This window comes from Physcomitrella patens, mitochondrion, assembly GCF_059467195.1.
Source record: "Physcomitrella patens mitochondrion, complete genome".
Taxonomy (NCBI): Eukaryota; Viridiplantae; Streptophyta; class Bryopsida; order Funariales; family Funariaceae; genus Physcomitrium; species Physcomitrium patens.
The window spans coordinates 86,166-105,340 of NC_007945.1; the positions used below are offsets into that span (position 1 = coordinate 86,166).

At 41.7% G+C, this 19,175-nt stretch overlaps 11 protein-coding genes and 4 non-coding genes across 15 annotated transcripts; all 15 read left to right on the top strand.

The window, feature by feature from the left end:
- The first annotated feature begins 46 nt into the window (after positions 1-46).
- PhpafMt21 lies at positions 47-119 on the top strand. The gene has a single exon. It is a non-coding gene; the product is annotated as a tRNA-Val (tRNA).
- A 645-nt stretch (positions 120-764) lies between these two features.
- On the top strand, positions 765-838 carry PhpafMt22. Its single transcript has one exon. It is a non-coding gene; the product is annotated as a tRNA-Asp (tRNA).
- Positions 839-1,657: 819 nt separating this feature from the next.
- On the top strand, positions 1,658-1,730 carry PhpafMt23. Its single transcript has one exon. It is a non-coding gene; the product is annotated as a tRNA-Ala (tRNA).
- Positions 1,731-2,161: 431 nt separating this feature from the next.
- On the top strand, positions 2,162-2,234 carry PhpafMt24. The gene has a single exon. It is a non-coding gene; the product is annotated as a tRNA-Thr (tRNA).
- Positions 2,235-2,258: 24 nt separating this feature from the next.
- Positions 2,259-5,468, top strand: nad7 (NADH dehydrogenase subunit 7). The gene is made up of 3 exons: positions 2,259-2,398; positions 3,430-3,498; positions 4,496-5,468. The coding sequence occupies exons 1-3, from the start codon at positions 2,259-2,261 to the stop codon at positions 5,466-5,468; spliced, it is 1,182 nt and encodes a 393-aa protein (YP_539031.1).
- A 737-nt stretch (positions 5,469-6,205) lies between these two features.
- Positions 6,206-7,597, top strand: rpl2 (ribosomal protein L2). Its single transcript has one exon. The coding sequence runs from the start codon at positions 6,206-6,208 to the stop codon at positions 7,595-7,597; it is 1,392 nt and encodes a 463-aa protein (YP_539032.1).
- Positions 7,598-7,600: 3 nt separating this feature from the next.
- On the top strand, positions 7,601-7,882 carry rps19 (ribosomal protein S19). The gene has a single exon. It carries the CDS (start codon positions 7,601-7,603, stop codon positions 7,880-7,882), a length of 282 nt encoding a protein of 93 aa, YP_539033.1.
- A 6-nt stretch (positions 7,883-7,888) lies between these two features.
- rps3 (ribosomal protein S3) lies at positions 7,889-9,496 on the top strand. Its single transcript has one exon. It carries the CDS (start codon positions 7,889-7,891, stop codon positions 9,494-9,496), a length of 1,608 nt encoding a protein of 535 aa, YP_539034.1.
- A 20-nt stretch (positions 9,497-9,516) lies between these two features.
- On the top strand, positions 9,517-9,924 carry rpl16 (ribosomal protein L16). Its single transcript has one exon. It carries the CDS (start codon positions 9,517-9,519, stop codon positions 9,922-9,924), a length of 408 nt encoding a protein of 135 aa, YP_539035.1.
- Positions 9,925-10,735: 811 nt separating this feature from the next.
- rpl5 (ribosomal protein L5) lies at positions 10,736-11,296 on the top strand. Its single transcript has one exon. The coding sequence runs from the start codon at positions 10,736-10,738 to the stop codon at positions 11,294-11,296; it is 561 nt and encodes a 186-aa protein (YP_539036.1).
- A 4-nt stretch (positions 11,297-11,300) lies between these two features.
- On the top strand, positions 11,301-11,600 carry rps14 (ribosomal protein S14). The gene has a single exon. It carries the CDS (start codon positions 11,301-11,303, stop codon positions 11,598-11,600), a length of 300 nt encoding a protein of 99 aa, YP_539037.1.
- A 1,536-nt stretch (positions 11,601-13,136) lies between these two features.
- On the top strand, positions 13,137-13,442 carry rpl6 (ribosomal protein L6). The gene has a single exon. It carries the CDS (start codon positions 13,137-13,139, stop codon positions 13,440-13,442), a length of 306 nt encoding a protein of 101 aa, YP_539038.1.
- A 3-nt stretch (positions 13,443-13,445) lies between these two features.
- On the top strand, positions 13,446-13,814 carry rps13 (ribosomal protein S13). The gene has a single exon. The coding sequence runs from the start codon at positions 13,446-13,448 to the stop codon at positions 13,812-13,814; it is 369 nt and encodes a 122-aa protein (YP_539039.1).
- A 452-nt stretch (positions 13,815-14,266) lies between these two features.
- Positions 14,267-14,623, top strand: rps11 (ribosomal protein S11). Its single transcript has one exon. The coding sequence runs from the start codon at positions 14,267-14,269 to the stop codon at positions 14,621-14,623; it is 357 nt and encodes a 118-aa protein (YP_539040.1).
- Positions 14,624-15,118: 495 nt separating this feature from the next.
- On the top strand, positions 15,119-18,854 carry atp9 (ATP synthase F0 subunit 9). Its single transcript has 4 exons — positions 15,119-15,139; positions 16,278-16,343; positions 17,513-17,520; positions 18,725-18,854. Exons 1-4 carry the CDS (start codon positions 15,119-15,121, stop codon positions 18,852-18,854), a joined length of 225 nt encoding a protein of 74 aa, YP_539041.1.
- Positions 18,855-19,175: the final 321 nt, after the last annotated feature.

The following is a 19,175-nucleotide window of genomic DNA, read 5'->3' on the forward strand; positions in this document are numbered from 1 at the left end:
AACTAATCATGATGTGTTCTTTTCTAATTGATTATTTAGCACATTAGGGTACTTAGCTCAGTTGGTAGAGCGCCTCGTTTACACCGAGAGAGTCAGCGGTTCAAGTCCGTTATTACCCAAGGGTTTTCATTATCCGTGATTATAAATTGAATCTAGCATATGAATAAATTTACTAATTTGATTGATAGTGGTAGAACCGCGATAATAAAAAAGAGGGAAAAAAAGCAAGCCCGCTTTATTCGCACGGCGAATGAGAGCTTATTATTTTCGAAAAAGAATAACACAGTTAAAGAAAACATAAACAAGTGGCAAACCAAAGCAAAAAAGCGGTAATATATATTATCGCTTTTTTTGCTTTGCTTATTGTTGGGCCAACTAAAGTAGAAAACGCATGGCGTTTTCTTAGTTTATGGTACAATCTGAACTATAAGATGGTCATGAGAAAAAATATATATATATTTTTTTTACTGTGGACATTTAGGTGTCCTGGTTCCATATGGCTCCACTAGCATAGCGAGTAGGGGCCGAAGCGCCTCGGGCTTATTGGCCATTACTGCGTAATCATCCCAACGCAGCATGTAAGGCCACAGGTTGATTAACCGCGAAGAAGCGCCTTTCAGTGCAAAGCAGAGAGCCGCGCAGCCATTAGACTTGTGGCTTCGCTTGAACGAGACTTTCGTTTTCACTTTCGGTTTTCTACTGACGTATGTAGCCAGTAGAATGGAAAGACCCCGATGAATCATCTACGATGATTCATTATGTTTGGGAAAATAGCTTAGTTGGTTAGAGTGCTGGTCTGTCACGCCAGAAGTCGCGGGTTCAAATCCCGTTTTTCCCGGTAATTTTTTGATTCAAAAATGAATTATTATAAAATCAGTTCATAAAGAGAGATATATATCTCTCTTTCTAAACTGGTAACTGAATCAGTTAAAATTTTTTTTTTATCAAAGTATGACTAAAAAGCATGCGATGTAATATGATTCAATTTTACAGGGCTACGCCCTTAGCCTACTCGTGTCAAAAGTAATCCTGAGGTGTGAAACTTTAGGGACAATGTAATGATGGTTGGGATTACATACTAAGCTAATGCTAGGGTAAAGAGATTGCAAAAAAAAATTATGCTATGCGGATGAATAGTGCAAAGAACTAATACAAAGACCTTGTCAAAAAGAATCTAAGACGGAACCGAAAGATTTTCTATATAGAATATCATAGGTTAAGGATTGGAATAGTTGGCGCCCCGAGCGGGAAGCCGGCGGTGGAAAGGGTTATATCTCTTATAATGAGATAGAAAGATTTACTGCGCCTTATTTGCTCTGCCCTTGCGCTATTCAATATAGCAGTTCCCGGGATAATGAGAAGTGGATTTTCATCCTGGCAAAGCGGGTAAGCGTAAGCTTATAAAAATGTTTGACAGACAGACCGCAGGTTGAATTCTTACACTTAACTTCCCACAATAGTGTCATACATAGGGCATCAGTAGCCAATGACTCAAACATTACTTCTGCGGGTTAACATGGTTAATAGGTCGCGTAAGTCGTCTGTGGGTAAACTCGCACGTGTGGTTCTAATCGGAAGAGGAAAGCATGAGAGGGCCCGCCCATCCTGACAAATACAACAATACTGTATCATGGGTTCAAATCCATTTTTCTCCGTAGGGGACGTAGTTCAATTGGTAGAGCGCATGTTTTGCAAGCATGAAGCTGTCGGTTCAACTCCGATCGTCTCCAAATAAACAAGTGCTATATTGTAAAAAAGCAGTATAAGTGTTTGGATGAATTACGCTTTATAATAGCTGCGAGAGATCTCGTTATGCTTCGCACTTTAACTTGGCTTTGAAAAAGATAATCTGAAGACCAAACTGAATAATTTGTACTAAAACCTGTTAAAGGTAAAGATGGGGGACACTACGCGTTAGGAGAACGCTGGCAAGATAAATCTTTGGCTGCGCTCTATGCTCGAGTGGAGAGTTGGCGCCCTAATGCATGCCGCGGGCAGCAGTGCCCTCGGATTTCTTCTTCTTGTGTCCTGCTTCGCAAAGCTACTTTTCGGTTTCGCAGGCCCTCAGGCTGCGAAGCAGCCAAGCCAAGAAACAGAAAGGTAGTTTTAAGCCAACTTAAATTACGGTATTTTTCCTTAATAATACAAACAGTATCTATTGGCCTGCGTAGCTCAGATGGTAGAGCATTCCCATGGTAAGGGAAAGGTCTCCGGTTCAAGTCCGGTTGTAGGCTCTGTGAAAAGAAAAATGATTCAATATGGCTAAAACCAAACAAATCAAAAATTTTACTTTGAATTTTGGACCTCAACATCCTGCTGCTCATGGTGTTTTACGATTAGTATTAGAAATGAATGGAGAAGTTGTAGAACGCGCGGAACCGCATATTGGATTACTTCAGTGCGGCATGAAGCCGCTGACGCCGAGTCGGCATATCCTATGCCGCTAGCTATGCCCTGCTTGTTCCCCACCACGGGTGGCGCGTGGAGGCGACTTCCGCGTCATAAGCACCGGGCAAAAGGCGCTTTGTCGGGCAACTCAAGTGAGGCAAATCGCTCAGGGGAAAGGAGGGAGAAGGTCGTGAAGGTGGCCTCGTTATCCACACTAGAGGTCTCGACAGAGATGAATAGGGGGACGCCGAGTCCCCCATTGTGGTTGACTTATAAGCCGACCACTGGGCTTTCTTGGAAACAAGAACGCGTCGGCGGGTCCTGGAGTGCCCGCCAAGGGCGCACGCGTATTCCCGCGGGGTGATTATCACGACCAGCCCCCTCCGCATCTCGGCACAGCGGAACGTGTAACCGGCCTGGGGTCCCATTTCAACCGCCAATTTATTGTTCTTACAATGGGTAGGCTAACCACAAGGTACAAGCCAAAACCTTAGGTCGGGTAGGACGGCACTACTGGCAAATACTATCTAGCGAAGACACGAGTCGGAGGGGATAAGGCTTGCGTCAAAAGCATACGGGAAAATTCTAGCAACGAGGAAACCGGGGGGAGGAACCGGTAGAGCTGCAAGAGCATAACCGGAAGGTCAAGCCAGGGAGGCCGGGTCATTTAACGGAAGTGGAAAGGTTCGAATCAGAACTGGAGGAGGAAGTGAAAATGGGTAGCTCGTAGGACCCCACTGTGGTTGAAGCGCGGGGCCATAGGGCCAAGACCGCGGGTTAGGGGTACGACAGATAGCGCTGCCTAAACTTCATGGAATTCCATGAACTGGAAAAAAAGCAGTCTCAAATTTGCGCATGCACATTTCCAAGCTACCAAAACGGCTGCAGAGCATAGCATATATATATTTTTTTTTGCAGGCTTCAGCCTTTTTTTTCTCGAATCTTGGGCCACCTGTAATAAATGGCGCGAGCCGTATGCGAGGAGACTTGCACGTACGGTTCTTGGGGGGGTTCCGGCCGAAAGATCGGCGCCTACCCGACTAGAGGCACAGAAAAATTAATCGAGTATAAAACTTATCTTCAAGCTTTACCTTATTTTGATCGTTTAGAGGGCGACCGCGAAGTCACCGAATGAACTCCTCCATTCTGGAGGTGCTGCAGAAACCCGCAGCAAAACAGATACGACTAATCGACATATAAAATATGGCGACGACGACAGCATGTCGTAAAAGGAGATAACTGGGAATAGCCAACCCTTGGCCGTATCTTCAACTGCATCCTTGAGTGTCAGTTAAATGGAAAGTATCATGAATGAGAGATGCCAGCGGAATGATCACCTGGGCGCGCTGGGCTAGAAGGAAAATAAGCTTCCCTTGGCAAGACAACAAAGTAAGGCAAAATATTTTTTTTTGCTGGCTTTAAGTTTTCTGAGTGCAGCCTCCCCCTACAACGTCTTTCCTTGTGTGTCGAAGATCTAAAGCGAGTACACCGGAGATAGAAACAGAAACTAGGATTCAATATGAATATAGCAAAGCATCTGAAGCATAACTACACACTCACACGATCTTGTAAAGAGATAGGAGCATTCGGTGGAACCGGTGAACCATACATTTTTCTAGATAGAGATGCGTGGGACAGAGGGCTCGTAGTACCTGCCTAGCCTTTGCTTCGAGAACCATGTAAACGAAGGAAGGAAGTGCCGCTGTAAAGCAAAAGGAAAGAGGCCTAAGTCGGCGGACTGACGCCGCGCACTTGAGCAGTTCGGAGAAGACCAGCCTACTCCATACTCTTTGGAAATTAAGCCAGAATGCGCGACTTCCAAGAAAGGAAGGAAGCCGTGAATATTTGGTTCGTTCGCTAGCGCATAAACCAGGCAGACGCTTTATTCAAACCAAACTTTATCACCCAAAAGCAAAAATATTTCTGAAGTCAAAAACTCAACCATTATGATGCTGCGCTCCTGGCCTGCTTATTTAAAACCTAAGGGTAACTCAAGTTAGAGAGCCGTGTGATGGGTGACCATCTCACACGGTTCGGGGAGCACTTTATTATGTGATGCGAGTGAATGTGTACAGCATAGCTGGCATCAATTAAATTTTGACTCTATTTATGTTTCTATGATGGCCCAAGAACATGCTTATTCTTTAGCTGTAGAGAAACTTTGTAATTGTGAGGTACCATTACGAGCTCAGTATATACGAGTGTTATTTTGTGAAATAACTCGAATTTTAAATCATTTACTTGCTTTAACTACTCATGCTATGGATGTGGGAGCATTAACTCCGTTCCTGTGGGCCTTTGAAGAGCGAGAAAAACTTTTAGAATTCTATGAAAGAGTTTCAGGAGCCAGGATGCATGCCAGTTACATACGACCAGGCGGAGTTGCACAAGACATGCCTTTGGGCTTAAGTGAAGATATTTTTCTATTTACACAACAATTTGCTTCTCGTATTGACGAAATAGAAGAAATGTTAACCAACAATCGTATCTGGAAACAACGATTAGTTGATATTGGTACTGTCACTGCACAGCAAGCTTTGGATTGGGGATTCAGTGGTGTAATGTTAAGAGGCTCAGGCGTATGCTGGGATTTGCGAAAATCAGCACCTTACGATGTTTATAACCAATTGAGTTTTGATGTACCCGTAGGTACCAGAGGAGATTGTTATGACCGTTATTGTATTCGTATTGAAGAGATGCGACAAAGTATTCGAATCATTATGCAATGTCTTAATCAAATGCCTAGTGGCATGATTAAAGCGGATGATCGTAAGCTATGTCCTCCCTCACGATCTCAAATGAAACAATCCATGGAATCTTTAATTCACCATTTTAAACTTTATACAGAAGGTTTTTCTGTACCAGCTTCTTCTACCTATACCGCAGTAGAAGCACCTAAAGGAGAATTTGGTGTGTTTTTAGTCAGTAATGGAACCAATCGTCCTTATCGTTGTAAAATAAGAGCACCTGGTTTTGCTCATTTACAAGGGCTCGATTTTATGTCTAAGCATCACATGCTAGCAGATGTTGTTACCATAATTGGTACTCAAGATATTGTTTTTGGAGAGGTAGATAGATAGAACTACTATTTCACAGGTAGGACCCTAGCTTTATCGAGCCAAAAATTCTTTTTTCCGCAAAACTCGGAAGGCCGCTGAAGCCTCTATGATGACTCATCAACATAGCTTGCGGAGAAGTATATACATAGCAAATTGCTACGGAATGCGCTGTTTTAAGGCTTTTCCTCTCCAGAGCTACGCACTTTTTTGTTCGTTTGGCGAACAAAGGGCGCAGAGGCAGAGGGTGCCTTGGCTTGCAGCGCCCTTCATGCCTTTTCGGTAAGTAGATAAAATAAGCTTGCAGAGGCCACAGAGCGCAGTAAAAAAAAAATATATATATTTCATTCTGCTGTCTGCTTTACCCTTGGCATAGCGAATGACAGGGCCGGGTGGAACGATGAAAGCGCCCGCGGCCCATCAGGATTATGGCATTACGTAGGAATGCCATAAAGCACTAATTTAATTATGTAACGACTAACTAAAATGCATCGTTATTAAATCTTTTGAGAATGCAAGCCTAGGGCACCTGCTTGACACACACAAGATTGAATCGCTTAAAAAAAAGATCTTATATACGGAAAACAATCTAAAATAAGAATACATAGAAAAAGGCTAAAAAAAAGCGCGAGAAGGGCGCAGCAACTCTATGATCTACTCGCAGTTCAATTCATCTCATTATAAGATGATAGCAAACCTTGCTGCAGACGATCAATCATCGTAGATGAGACATTGATACAAATAAAAAAGGCAAATACACCATGACACTAAAACAATTAACTTTTCGTTTAAAAAAAAAGTCTGCTGGCAGAAATTCATCAGGGCGTATTACCGTTTTTCATCGAGGAGGTGGATCAAAGCGATTGCATCGAAAAATTGATTTTCAACGGAACACTTCGTCTATTGGCCTTGTACAAAGAATCGACTATGATCCTAATCGTTCTTCTTGGATTGCTTTAGTACGATGGCTTGAAGCAATGAAACAACCAAAGGCAGCCAATAGTCAAACAGAAGAAAAAGCCAAGCGTTTTCTTGGTCGAAGAGAACAAAATCTTTTTTTTTTTGGCCTCTTATTTTCGTTTTCTTCCCTGTCCAGGAAAGCCCAGAGAAGAAATTACGTTTTTTTCTCTGCCCTTTTTTCCCTAAAGGCAAAGAGAGAGGCTGCAATTTTAGGCCCTTTCGGTAGCTTTCTTGATTTACCTAGGATAGCTTTAGCCGGGGCAAAGCCCACTTTCTTTGCTTCCCGAATGAAAGACTTCGGGGAACATAATACGTTTTCTAGAAGTGAAGGCGGAAAGTGGAAAACGCATAGCGGGGTGCAAAGAATCGAACGCAAAGCGCTTTCTTGGAGAAGCAATATATTTTTTTCTTTTAAACCTAAGCATAGCGAAGAAGGACCGATGGTTGGAGCGGGCAAAGTAGATCGTGCACCTTTCACTTATATATTAGCTAGTGATCAGTTAGAAGCTGGCAAGACGGTAATGAATTGTGATTGGTCTAAACCTTCGACTTCGTTCGACCAACATCAATCTTCCCATAATTTGCTAGCCCATAACGACCTTCGGTTCCAAAACCACTTTGTTCACACAACAAATGAAGGCCAAAGGTCCCTTAGGGTGGAAGAGCCCACGCGGCGTAGTCAGGCTGCTTCTGGGCTACGCCCGGGGGGGAACTACGCTTCAAGTGAGAATAAAAACATACTTGATTCATATTATCAAATGGTAGGAAATTGCGTATCATTGGCTAATATACCCATAGGCACATGGGTACATAATATTGAATGGAATCCAGGTCAAGGCGCAAAGTTGATTCGAGCTGCAGGGACCTTTGCTCAAATAATTAAGAAATTCGAAAATACACCACAATGTATCGTGCGATTACCTTCGGGTGTTGACAAACTCATAGATTCCCGATGCCGAGCTACTGTCGGTATAGTGTCCAATCTTCATCATGGTAAACGTAAGCTTGACAAAGCGGGACAAAGCCGATGGTTAGGCAGACGTCCCATTGTTCGGGGTGTTGCTATGAATCCGGTGGATCATCCTCATGGAGGAGGCGAAGGACGCACGAAAGGAGGTAGACCTTCGGTATCACCTTGGGGAAAGCCCGCCAAAGGTGGATTTAAAACAGTAGTAAGAAAACGCAGAAATTAGTTTATGACACGATCTGTATGGAAAGGCCCTTTTGTGGATGCTTGCTTGTTCAAGCAAAAAAAGATCAGATGGAAAATTTGGTCACGTAGATCTTGTATTTTGCCTCAATTTGTTGGTTGCTATGCACAAATTTATAACGGAAAAGGTTCTGTTGGTTTAAAAATTACTGAAGAAATGGTTGGTCATAAATTTGGAGAGTTTGCTTCTACACGGAAACCTTCTTCCTCTGGGAAGAGAGCTTCGCCCTCAAAAACAAAAATAAGACAAAAAAAAAAGGTACGATAGTGAACTATGGCGCAAAAAATAAATCCGATTTCAGTCAGATTGAATCTGAATCGTAGTTCAGATTCAAGTTGGTTTAGTGATTATTATTATGGAAAATTGTTGTATCAAGATGTAAATTTTAGAGATTACTTTGATTTAATACGTCCACCTACGGGAAAAACGTTTGGCTTTCGTCTCGGTAAGTTTATTATTCATCATTTTCCTAAAAGGACATTCATTCACGTATTTTTTCTGGATCGACTTAGCCGGTCAAGACACACAGGCCTTGGGGCAATACAATCGGTCAAGCTGATTAGGCGTATTGACGACGCTACAGAGATACAGCGAAACGAAGTCAAGAGTCGGCGCTATGGATACGATGATAGGTTACCATCAATGCACGAAATCGATCAATTACTTCGAATCAGCGGTTGGATGGCCTCCAAAAACTCTACTTCTTTGAAGAACGATGCCCTTTTGGAGAATGATGACAGAAAAATGTCAGAAAAAAGCTATGCGTTTTCTCGTTTTGGCTCTTTGCGTCAAATTAGCGACGTATTTCCACAGACCATTTTTGCAGCTGTGCGTGCTCCCTTAAATCATTTGGTCATGCAATACTTCTTTCATCCAAAGAACCGAATTCAATTTGATCCTATTGTTAACATAGTTTCCGATTTGGCGGCACGGAGCAGATATATGCCGGAGGAAGCAAAAAAGAAAGAGGACAGCTTGAAGGAAAGAATGCGTTCTATTCTCTTGAATAAAAGCATTTGTTCGAAAAAAGAAGGCTTAACCTATATGGACAAAACCGCGCAAGGCTCCTATGTCGAAGCCTTACGAGGTTCTACCCACTTCATTCGCCAAGCGGACAAAGTGGGCTTTGCAAGAAAAAATAGACCCGAAATTTCTCCGAACATCCAAACGGCTTATTCAGTTTGGCTTTCCTCTGAAGCTAGTAATTCCGGAAGGACAGAGATGCGTAGCGCAGAAGAGCTTTTAGCTCTGCGCACGGCGCTCCCCAGCTTCGCCCGGGCACGAATGTTCCCACACCAGAATGCCCTCCACTGCTTGCGCAAACAGAGCCTTTTAAGGCTTCATTTTCAAATCCATCGCGAGCAAGGCATGCCATTAGCTAATAATTACATAATAAAAAGCACAGAGCCGATTCGTCAACCCTGGTCTATATTGGATTTCGGTGCTCCCTTTATTTCAAGAGATGCTGAATGGAGGAAAGTTCACTCTTTGTTCAGTCGTTATTATTATTGGAAAAAAATGCAATTTTTCTTATCTAATCAAACAAAAACTAATACCTTAATTAGGCCAGTCAAAATAGCTTCTGTTTATCAAAGTGCTTCTCTAATTGCTCAAGAAATATCTTGGAAACTAGAACAAAAAAAATCATTTCGACAAATTTGTAGATCTACATTTCAACAGATTGAAAAATGCCAATATGTTAAGGGAATCCGTATTTGTTGTTCAGGCCGATTAAATGGCGCAGAAATTGCTAAAACTGAATGCAGAAAGTACGGTGAAACCTCTTTACATGTATTTTCCGATCAAATTGATTATGCGAAAGCACAAGCATCTACTCCTTATGGGATTTTAGGTGTCAAAGTGTGGGTTTCATATTTTTAACACAAAAAAAGGGACAAGTTGTGCTATATCCAAAACGTACAAAATTTCGTAAATATCAAAAAGGCAGATTTAAGGGTTGCAAAGCAGACGGTACACAACTTTGTTTCGGAAAATATGGCATGAAAAGTTGTGAAGCTGGTCGTATCTCATATCAAGCAATTGAAGCGGCGCGTCGTGCTATAAGCAGAGAATTTCGAAGAAATGGTCAAATATGGGTAAGAGTTTTCGCAGATATTCCTATTACCAGTAAACCCACCGAAGTCAGAATGGGAAAAGGAAAAGGGAATTCTACAGGTTGGATTGCTCGTGTGGTAGAGGGACAAATCTTATTTGAAATGGATGGTGTGAGTTTGTCAAATGCGCAACAAGCTGCCACATTAGCAGCGCATAAACTATGTTTGTCAACCAAGTTTGTTCAATGGTTTTAATTGGTTAGTAAATAGCAAGGCCGAAAGGCGCGGAGCAAAGCAAAGAAAGTGGGTAAAGACCAGGAATCTTTGGAAACTTATGGCTTCTATCGGCCTGAAAACGAACAAGCAGTCGGGACGGTAGAAGTGTTGAAACCGTAAAGCGAGTAAGAAATTTATTATTATAAATAATTCATGGTCTTTGACCCCATATAGCCCAAAGGTTAAAAAAAAAAGCCTAAAAAAAGCAATAAATATCTATATACCGCTCTTTGCTGCGCCTTTTGGAATGAAGGAAGGGCGCGACTTACAATTTATTTGCAATGCGAATAAATTGATTTTAGCCCGCGAAACAGAATAAAATGCCTTGAGGCCGAAGGCCTCGAGTCCAAGACGATTATTTTGTTCGCAGCCTGGAAGGTGAACCATGTAATAGATTAAATTGCGTAGCGGAGTTTTGTCCCACACAGCTCTTGTTTTCACGGGCTTTGCTAGGCCCGGCTCCTCAGCAAGTGGCTAAAGGAAGAAGAAAATAAATTTTTTTTTCTGAGCTTTCTCCGAATGAATATAATAAAGAGCATGGCGTTGAGGTCGAAGACCCCGAGTGAAGAGCTAAGGCTTCCGGGCTAAAATAAAATAAAATATTTACTGCGAAAAGTGAAAAACCATTTTTTCTTGGGGCGCGAAGCTAATCCAGAGCTTGCTACTACGTCCTTTTACGCTTTTCTTTTTATTATGTAAAAGGAACGCATAACAGCCCGCTATTTCTAAATCAGATAGGGCACAGTGCTTATATTCGTTTTTACCTAAAATAAAAAAAAACAGCCAACTTATGTTCACTCCAAATAGACTCCGTTTTCATTACGAAAATTTATTACGTCAAGATTTGTTGTTAAAATTGAATTATGCCAACATTATGGAAGTTCCTAGATTGTGTAAAATAATAATAGTTCCAAAGGCACCCTCTAATTTAATAAAAAATGTAAAATTAGCTATGGAGATTGTTTGTGGTCAAAAATTCATACAGACACGAAGCAGAGATTCGGCAGGAAAGTCGTTTCGATTTAATAAATTTATATTGAATCGAGAGTCAAAAAAAGACACAGGATATGTCACTTACCTAGCACAAAGCACTCTACGAGGGCATACCATGTATAATTTCTTGGAAAAACTTATTACGATAATATCTTTTTACGATTACCCAGTTAAAGTACAAAAAAGCTCCATTCAATTATCAATGCCAACGTCGTTGTTACGATTATTTCCGGAAATACAAAATCATTTCGAGATTTTTGAACATATTCAAGGGTTTGATGTAACTATTGTTACTTCAGCTAAAACACAAGATGAGGCTTTCATTTTGTGGAGTGGTTTTTTACAAAAAGAGGTTTAGTCATATGTCAAATCAAATTATACGAGATCATACACGTAGATTACTTGTGGCTAAATATGAATTAGAGCGAATGCAATGTAAAGCAATTTCTCGACATAAAAACCTCCCTAATCAAATACGTTATGAATATTTTTTAAAGTCGTCTAAGTTGCCAAGAAATAGTTCCAGAACACGAGTAAGAAACCGATGTATTTTCACGGGTCGCCCTCGTTCGGTATATAAGTTATTTCGCGTTTCTCGTATAGTTTTTCGTGAATTAGCATCTAAAGGTTCTTTAATAGGCATAAACAAATCGTGTTGGTAGTCAGTGGAATAGTGGAATAAAGGTTGGCTTTGCGGGTAGCCATAGGGTGCAGCAAAAAAAAATATTTTTTGCTTGAAATATTTTTTTTTGCTTTACGTTTTTTGGCTTAATTTTTTCCAGCGCTGTGCGCCCTTTGGCCTCTGAATACCGAACGAGCTCAAGCGGTGTGCCGCGCTATGTATGCGCCCTAAACCCAAGACGTACCTGCTGGGCTTTGTTACCATAAGGTTGCAAAAGGGACCACTCCTAGTGAATCAGCAGTAGCTGAACCACGTAAAAAGTTATGTAGAGGATGGTTGCCCTGATCTTCCTGGCTGAAGTTCTAAAATTGCTATTATAACAGGAAGAATGCGGTCTTATTTCCAAAGAGGTCAAAACCAATAAAAAGCAGGGTCCTTTAAGATGAAGGATATTGAAACCACGGGCTTCGCCCTAAGGTCCACAAAATCTCGCCGGGTGTAAACCATTATTGTATCACAATCCTACCTAACCTACAAAATGTGGCTACTCTCTGCGTACCAAGGTGCGCGAGTTGATGGCGTGGAACAACTCCATTGTTAGAATTATACAAGATTTTAATCAGGTTACGCGCAAATCTCATCCGCCGCAATAAGCAGGCAAGGAACTAATGTTTCGTGCAGCATGCTTAAATGAGCGTACAAGAAAATATGTATCCGCCCGCGTTTACTAATAAAATAGAAAATATATTCTACCGCCTCCGTCACCTCAATGAGCTTTTTCAACATAAGAACTTTCAAACGCGTAATGGTCAAATCCCGTGAAATAAGAGTTCTATACCCAAGCGAAGGCCGGAGCTCTTATTAGAAGGACCGCAAAATGCTTATAAATAGAATATCTCCATAGTCTACCGCAGGTGTTATTACCGGCGTGTAGTCTATAAAGAGAGTGACTATACAATAGGTAACTGGTGAATCTGTACCTTGGTCAAAAGGTCGCGGCTGGGATGCTTTTAACATTTAACCTTTGCATGCTACTTGCCATCAGCAAATCACGCGAGTACTAGATTTGCGGATGAACTAAGAATGCCCTGAGAGCGCCCGCGAACGCCCGACGACAGCACCTCTGCTAATCAACTGGAGCTGTATGAAGCGGAAGCTTTCACGTATAGTTCTGAGGGCCTACCTATCTTAATTATTCAAAAAAATAAAAAGAGAATAAAAGGCTTGCTTTTGTTAGCATCAAGGTGTCTCTGCTGTTTCCGTTTTGCGTCTCTATCGGGATTTTTTTATTATTTTGTACACTGCAAGTTTTCTATTAACAGATTCTGTAAGGAAGCAAACAGAAGGTTGAGAATCGTTTTAAAATGTCATTTTTTTGGAATAGATTTAATAAAAAAAATGAAAAAAATCTCTGAACCGGAATCTCTAATTTCTTCATCAACAACTCGTTTAGGGCTTAGTATATAATAAAGAATCTTATCCACTTCAAAGTGGGCTTTGATATGTGATCGTGAAGTACGAAAAACCGATGGCGAGATTCTATGCCAAGTTTATAAAAAAAAATTAAGTCAAGTTTATGGAAGCCAAATTATTTTGTTTTTTGGAAATAATTGGAGTTGGGTACAAAGCCAGTACTAATCCACAAGGCTCTATTTTATATCTAAAATTAGGCTTTAGTCATGAGATTCGACTTCAAGTCACGTCTGCAGTTCGCGTTTTTTGCTTCAAGCCTAATCTTATTTGTTGTACTGGAATAGATCATCAAAAAGTAACTCAATTTGCTGCCAGCATCAAAAGTTGTAAACCTCCTGAAGTTTATAAAGGAAAAGGTATACAATATCGAAACGAAATTCTACATAAGAAACAAGGAAAAAAAAAATAAATCATGTCATATATTTTAGGAACTAATTTAGTGCCGAATGAACAAGTAGAAATTGCTTTAACTCGAATCTTTGGACTTGGCCCTAAAAAAGCAATTCAAGTTTGTGATCAATTAGGTCTCAATGATAACATTAAAGTTAATAAGTTAACTAAGTATCAAATTGACCGAATTATCAAAATAATAAGTCAAAATTATTTAGTTGATTTAGAATTAGCGAGAGTAATTCAGAGGGATATTAAACAATTGATGAGTATTGGTTGTTATCGCGGTTTTCGCCATAATGCGGGATTGCCCTTACGTGGTCAACGAACTCATACTAATGCTAAGACTTGTCGCAAAGTCAGAAACGTTTCGATCAATCAACGAAGTTGATTCAGGCCGCAGGCTGTAAGTTTTTTTCATCATTCACAATAAATGATGAAGGCGCGAAGCGATGTGCAATGAAATTGAAATTCAATAACACATTTTGTTATTGGCTTTTCCTCCGCAAAAACATCATCGATTGGTAAGGCCGGCTCCTATTGGTTGCCATATAGGCACAACAAGTCAAAGGGCGCAGTAAATCTATATATATATATTTTTTTTTTAGTCATCGCATATTCTTTCTCTATTCTTGCACTGTAACTGCCGAAAGGCGGGGCGGGCTCGGATAATAGAATCTCTCACCCGGAGAACCAAAAGCTGCGGCGTTCTCTTTTGTTTAATAGATTATTTTGTACAAACTTTTTCCACAAAATTGATTTTTAATTAGTAAACAGATAAGATGGATTGTAAAAAAACCCAATCGATGATATCAAACAAAATCTAAAATTCAAAAAAAACTCATGCAGAAGAAAAAAAAGCACGGTATTGCATATATTCGATCAACTTTAAGTAATACCATTATTACTGTAACAGATTATAAAGGAGATACAAAAACTTGGTCCTCCTCAGGTTCATTGGGGTTCAAGGGATCTCGTCGCTCAACCAATTATGCTGCTCAAGCAACTGCAGAAAATGCTGCCCGAACTGCTATTCAACTGGGAATTAAGTCGGTTGAAGTTGAAATAAAAGGGTTAGGTTACGGAAAGGAATCGTCGCTACGTGGTTTACGACTAGGAGGTCTTATTATTACCAAAATTAGAGATGTAACCCCAACCCCACATAATGGATGCCGACCCCCTAAAAAACGCCGTGTTTAAATATCATCATAAAGTTATTCATTTTCAATTACTTGACAATGCAACATAGTGAAATCCCGGGGTACAGGCCCGGTTTCACCATTTTCTAATGCTAATGTAGGAGGCCCTCGTTAGTATTTAACAGCTTTAAGGAAGGATCGAATGAACTCGAAAGCGAACCCAGGGCTATTTTACTTGTCTTGTAAAAGATTACATAAACGTGATAAAAGGCCGAAAAAAATATATTTTTGCTACGCCCGCAATTACATAGTAATTGCATTCCTCATGAAACTGAGTATGAGGCGCAACTCTCAGCCATATGACTCCAAAGAGTCTCTCCTGGCCCGCTCCACTAGTCGAGATTGTATAAATAGAGCACGTCTTTAAGCCTTCATTTGTGTTCTAATCACATGAAATGGACATGACATCACTTGGCTAAATGGTTGGGTTGGCCTCATTTTGATTGATCAGCCCTTGAATGGTCATTGTTTTGACAGAAACAAAAATTAACTTGTTATGCTAGAAGGTGCAAAATTAGTGCGACCCGTTGGCCCACAAACCTAAAAATACTTAAAAAAAAATATATATTTTTTTTTTTGCCGGAACTTAGTATTCTAACTCTTGTCGGATGCAGGTGTAATCCCTGCCGCGCGGTAATGTCCCGCAAACTCTCGATCATTACATGGGAGTGGCAACCCCGGAATTCATAGCAGAATGGTCGCAGGAAGAAAACCGAGAGGAACACTTTGGTTAACGAGTTAAAGCTTCGGTGCCCGATCACCTTCGGTATGCTGAACCCTTACTGGGGGCTAGACCACAAGTCAATGAGGACGAGTATGATTAGCTTGATTTCTAATCATAGACATTCTGGGAATACGGTAAAAGAGGCCAGGAAAGTAGTTGCTTCCACTACGTTCTACATGCGTGTTCCACCTCCCGCAGTATTGCTCGTCTCTTAGGTTTTCGCAACAATCCGACTCGGGAACGGGGTAACTACCTTGAACTCCAAACAAATGATCGTAGGGTAGGCTAGCCAGGCCACATGTTCATTGGTAGCAGGATTCTCCAAAAAGCGAAAGCGCGGTGATAAATTATTGTGATATGCCCACTTGGAGACTCATAACTTCAAAAAAAACTGGTTGTTCCAGGTAAAAAATATATATATTTTTTTTTAAGTGATATTTTTCAATAAAAAATAGACTTTTTTTTACCTGCGGCCTGGACACGCTATGCCCCGGCTAAAGGCCGAAGGGCTTGTGTTCAGATTACAATCCAGGATCTATAAGGCTTCGCGGCAGAATAACCATGGAAAGCAAAAGGTAAGCACTCCAAAAGAGGCTAACGGCTGGACCACAGGCCATATTTATAGGTATGTTGAACAAAGGCAGACTGTAAACAGGGTGGACAATACTCACCACCGAAGAGCCAAGATTGAAGATGGCGCGAACATTACAGTTGAATGAAGGTGCACAATCCGTGCATCGCATCCCTTCGGCTTTTGTTCAGCGACCAAATAAAAAAAAATCTTTTTTTATTCTTGCAATTGCTAAAATTTTCTTTTACATGGCCAAAACTCTCGAAGATACAAACATTATGAGAAGAGCCGTATGAGGCCGTAGGCTCACGTACGGTTCGGAAGCCGAGCTGCGTCAGCAATAGAGTGGCTTAGGTTAACATTGGAGCAGGAGCAGCTACCATTGCTTTAGCGGGAGCTGCTATAGGTATTGGAAACGTATTTAGTGTGCGCCTTGCTAGAGCGCGTTTGGGTCAGCGAAGGTTAATAGATTCTCGCCTGGGCGGTCCCCTAACCCGTAGCGGAAACAGACCGCAGGGAACCATAGCATGGGGCCTGGTCAAGTTTCGTGGCACGGTTATCACGAGTGCGTCAGGGTCAAGCGTTACCCCTTCCAACAAAGGCGGCCCGGAAGGCTCCAAGGCCCAACTAAATTCTTGGTGCGAACAACCCTCCGGGGGAAACTGCAAGGAGCATGAAAAACCGCTCAATAACCTAAACCACGAGCAAGCACCCAAACGTGAAAGCGAGGGATCACCCCAATGGACCCTTTAAGGTTAACACTTGGGTACATGCCAGCCAAAGAGCCGAGGTATAAACTAAAAAGAAATGGGTGACAGATCAGCCATAAGTACTCCAAAGGATACACTGGGCAAAGCAAGTCGTGCATGCGACAAAGCCCGTAACGTGAAAAATTTTGAGGAAAGGGCTGTAAATGGTAATGCGCTACCCCTTAGCGGGCATGCCCGCTAAGGGGTAGCAAAAATCAGCGAAAGCAACTACTAGAACTAGCGCCAATAAAAGAAAAGGCGCAGCAGACCGGTGGAGTCTCCCCTCTTGCGCTCTAACTTTAGCCAGATAGCATAGCCTACAGCCGGCCGGGTCTGCTTTCTACAAAATTGGTCCGAACCCGCAGATCACGAAAAAGGGGCAGAAGGTAGCGCCACTATACTACTCACTTCTCCGAAAAATCTAAAAAAGTTTCACATCAAAGCCCCCGCTTTACTTAGTGAGATAACTAACCTTATTATGGGGTGAAGCGTGGCTACAGCCGGGCAGATTACTCACAATACACGGATGAATCCGACTTGTGCAGTAGCACAAACCAGCTTGTACTACATCACTTAAGACCCAAAGACCAAAGGCTCTTGTTAAGGTAGCCATAGTCAAATCTAAAAAGTAGATCACACTATGCTGCAAATGACATAGTTATGAGGTGCAGGTGGAAGAGGAGGGATGGAATCGCATAGTAGCCGTGTGTCCCTGTGCAGAGAGGGCTAGTAGTGCTTATACGGCTTCTTGCCGCAAAAGCTGAAAAATTTTGCCATGGACGAGCCACATGCGAAGAAACTTGCACGTGTGGTTCTGACCGGGGGGGAAAAGCACCCTATCGGAATTCTTCGATGTGCGGAGCTTCGCATCTGAAACCCGATGACGCTTTGCGTTCTGCCGGGGCCTTGGGCAGTAATCCAACTCCCGCCAACTCATGAGGAGCTGGCAATGCCGCGGAGTCAGGGAAGTGGCTTGTTTAAGTGTAGGCGGACGAATCTCGACAATAGCCGCTCTTATAAACTAGGGGGGATTATTCCCATCACAGGTTGCCGCCCTTACTTAAGTATACTGAGAATCGACAGTGAAAGGGAGCCCCTAGGGGGGGAATGAACGACCTGTGGTCGCCGACGTTAGTCGGTTAGGCTTAGAAAGCACTGAACAGGCTGGGCGGGTCGACAAAGATGACAGCTACAAGAATGGTAATCCTGGTGACAGAGATATACATTCGGGGATGAATAGAAAACCTCCCACAGAAAAGGCCGCAGGTCTATATTTTTTCTTTGGCGAGGAATGTAGTTCTGGCTTTTTACCAGGAAAAGCGAAAAAAATACTGTTTTTTGTGCTGCTTGCCTGGCAAAATTATTCAATCTTACGCGCGAATCTAATGGGAAGTATGAGAACCTGATGGAGATAATATCGGACTTAAACGTACTGATAGCAGCTTAAGATAAGCTGAAATTTCACTTGGATAAGGGGATGGGATCCGACAATGAAAACACTGGAAGGTATTAGCCTAGAATTGTTCCAGAAAGCCTAAGAGAGCCCGTAAAAAATCTAAATTTTTTTTTTCCGCTGCGCGTTAGAAAACCCATAGGGAACCCGAAAGATCATATTGTACCGAAGGCAATGCATATGACTCTCGAAGGCCGCAATTCCTTAAATGTATTCCGTACCTACCAAACCCCGAATCCAAAGTATAAAAAAGGCTATCGCTATATCGAAAGCAGAGACACAAGCTCATTGCGAAAACAAAGCGATGCTGCCCAGACTAAAAGCTCATGAAACTAAAAAATATAAGAAGGGGCGCAGCAATATATATATGTTGCGCCCTTGCTGCCGCGTTATTCTCTGGCTACACTTGCCAAGTGTACCAGAGTCTTCAGGGCGCAAATATTTTCTATAAAAAAAAGTAAAGAAATCACGTAAGATATGAAAAAAGAGGAGCCGTATGATGGGCAACTATCACGTACGGTTCTATCAGGGGGGGGGGAGTCGCGCATCATGGGTACCTTCTTATTGCTGTGAAGGGCTATATGAAAATAACCCCCTATCCAACCTCATTCTGTTGCGCGAAATCCATCATTGGCTAAGCAATTATTTGGTTATGCCATTTTAGGTTTCGCTTTAACAGAAGCTATTGCTTTGTTTGCCTTAATGATGGCGTTTTTAATCTTATTTGTCTTTTAATTTTTCGGTGCTGGGATTTTTTGGGAAAAAAAAATATATTTTGGCTGCACCCTATTCGCAAAGCCAATAGGGCTGCGCCCAAAAAATCTAGATTTTTTGGCACCTTAGGGCCGAACGATTCGTACGTTCGAGCCCTTCACCACTTGCCACCAAAAGTATAAGCGTAAAAGAACTGACAAAGATTTTCACCTTTACAGTTGCTTCGGGAGTAGAGCCTTAACGGCTCATTGGGAAACAAAGAAGCAGGACAAATATATATATATATTTTTTTTTTTCTTTTTTAGCGGCTTAACTTCTTGTCATAAATAATCTTTGATAATG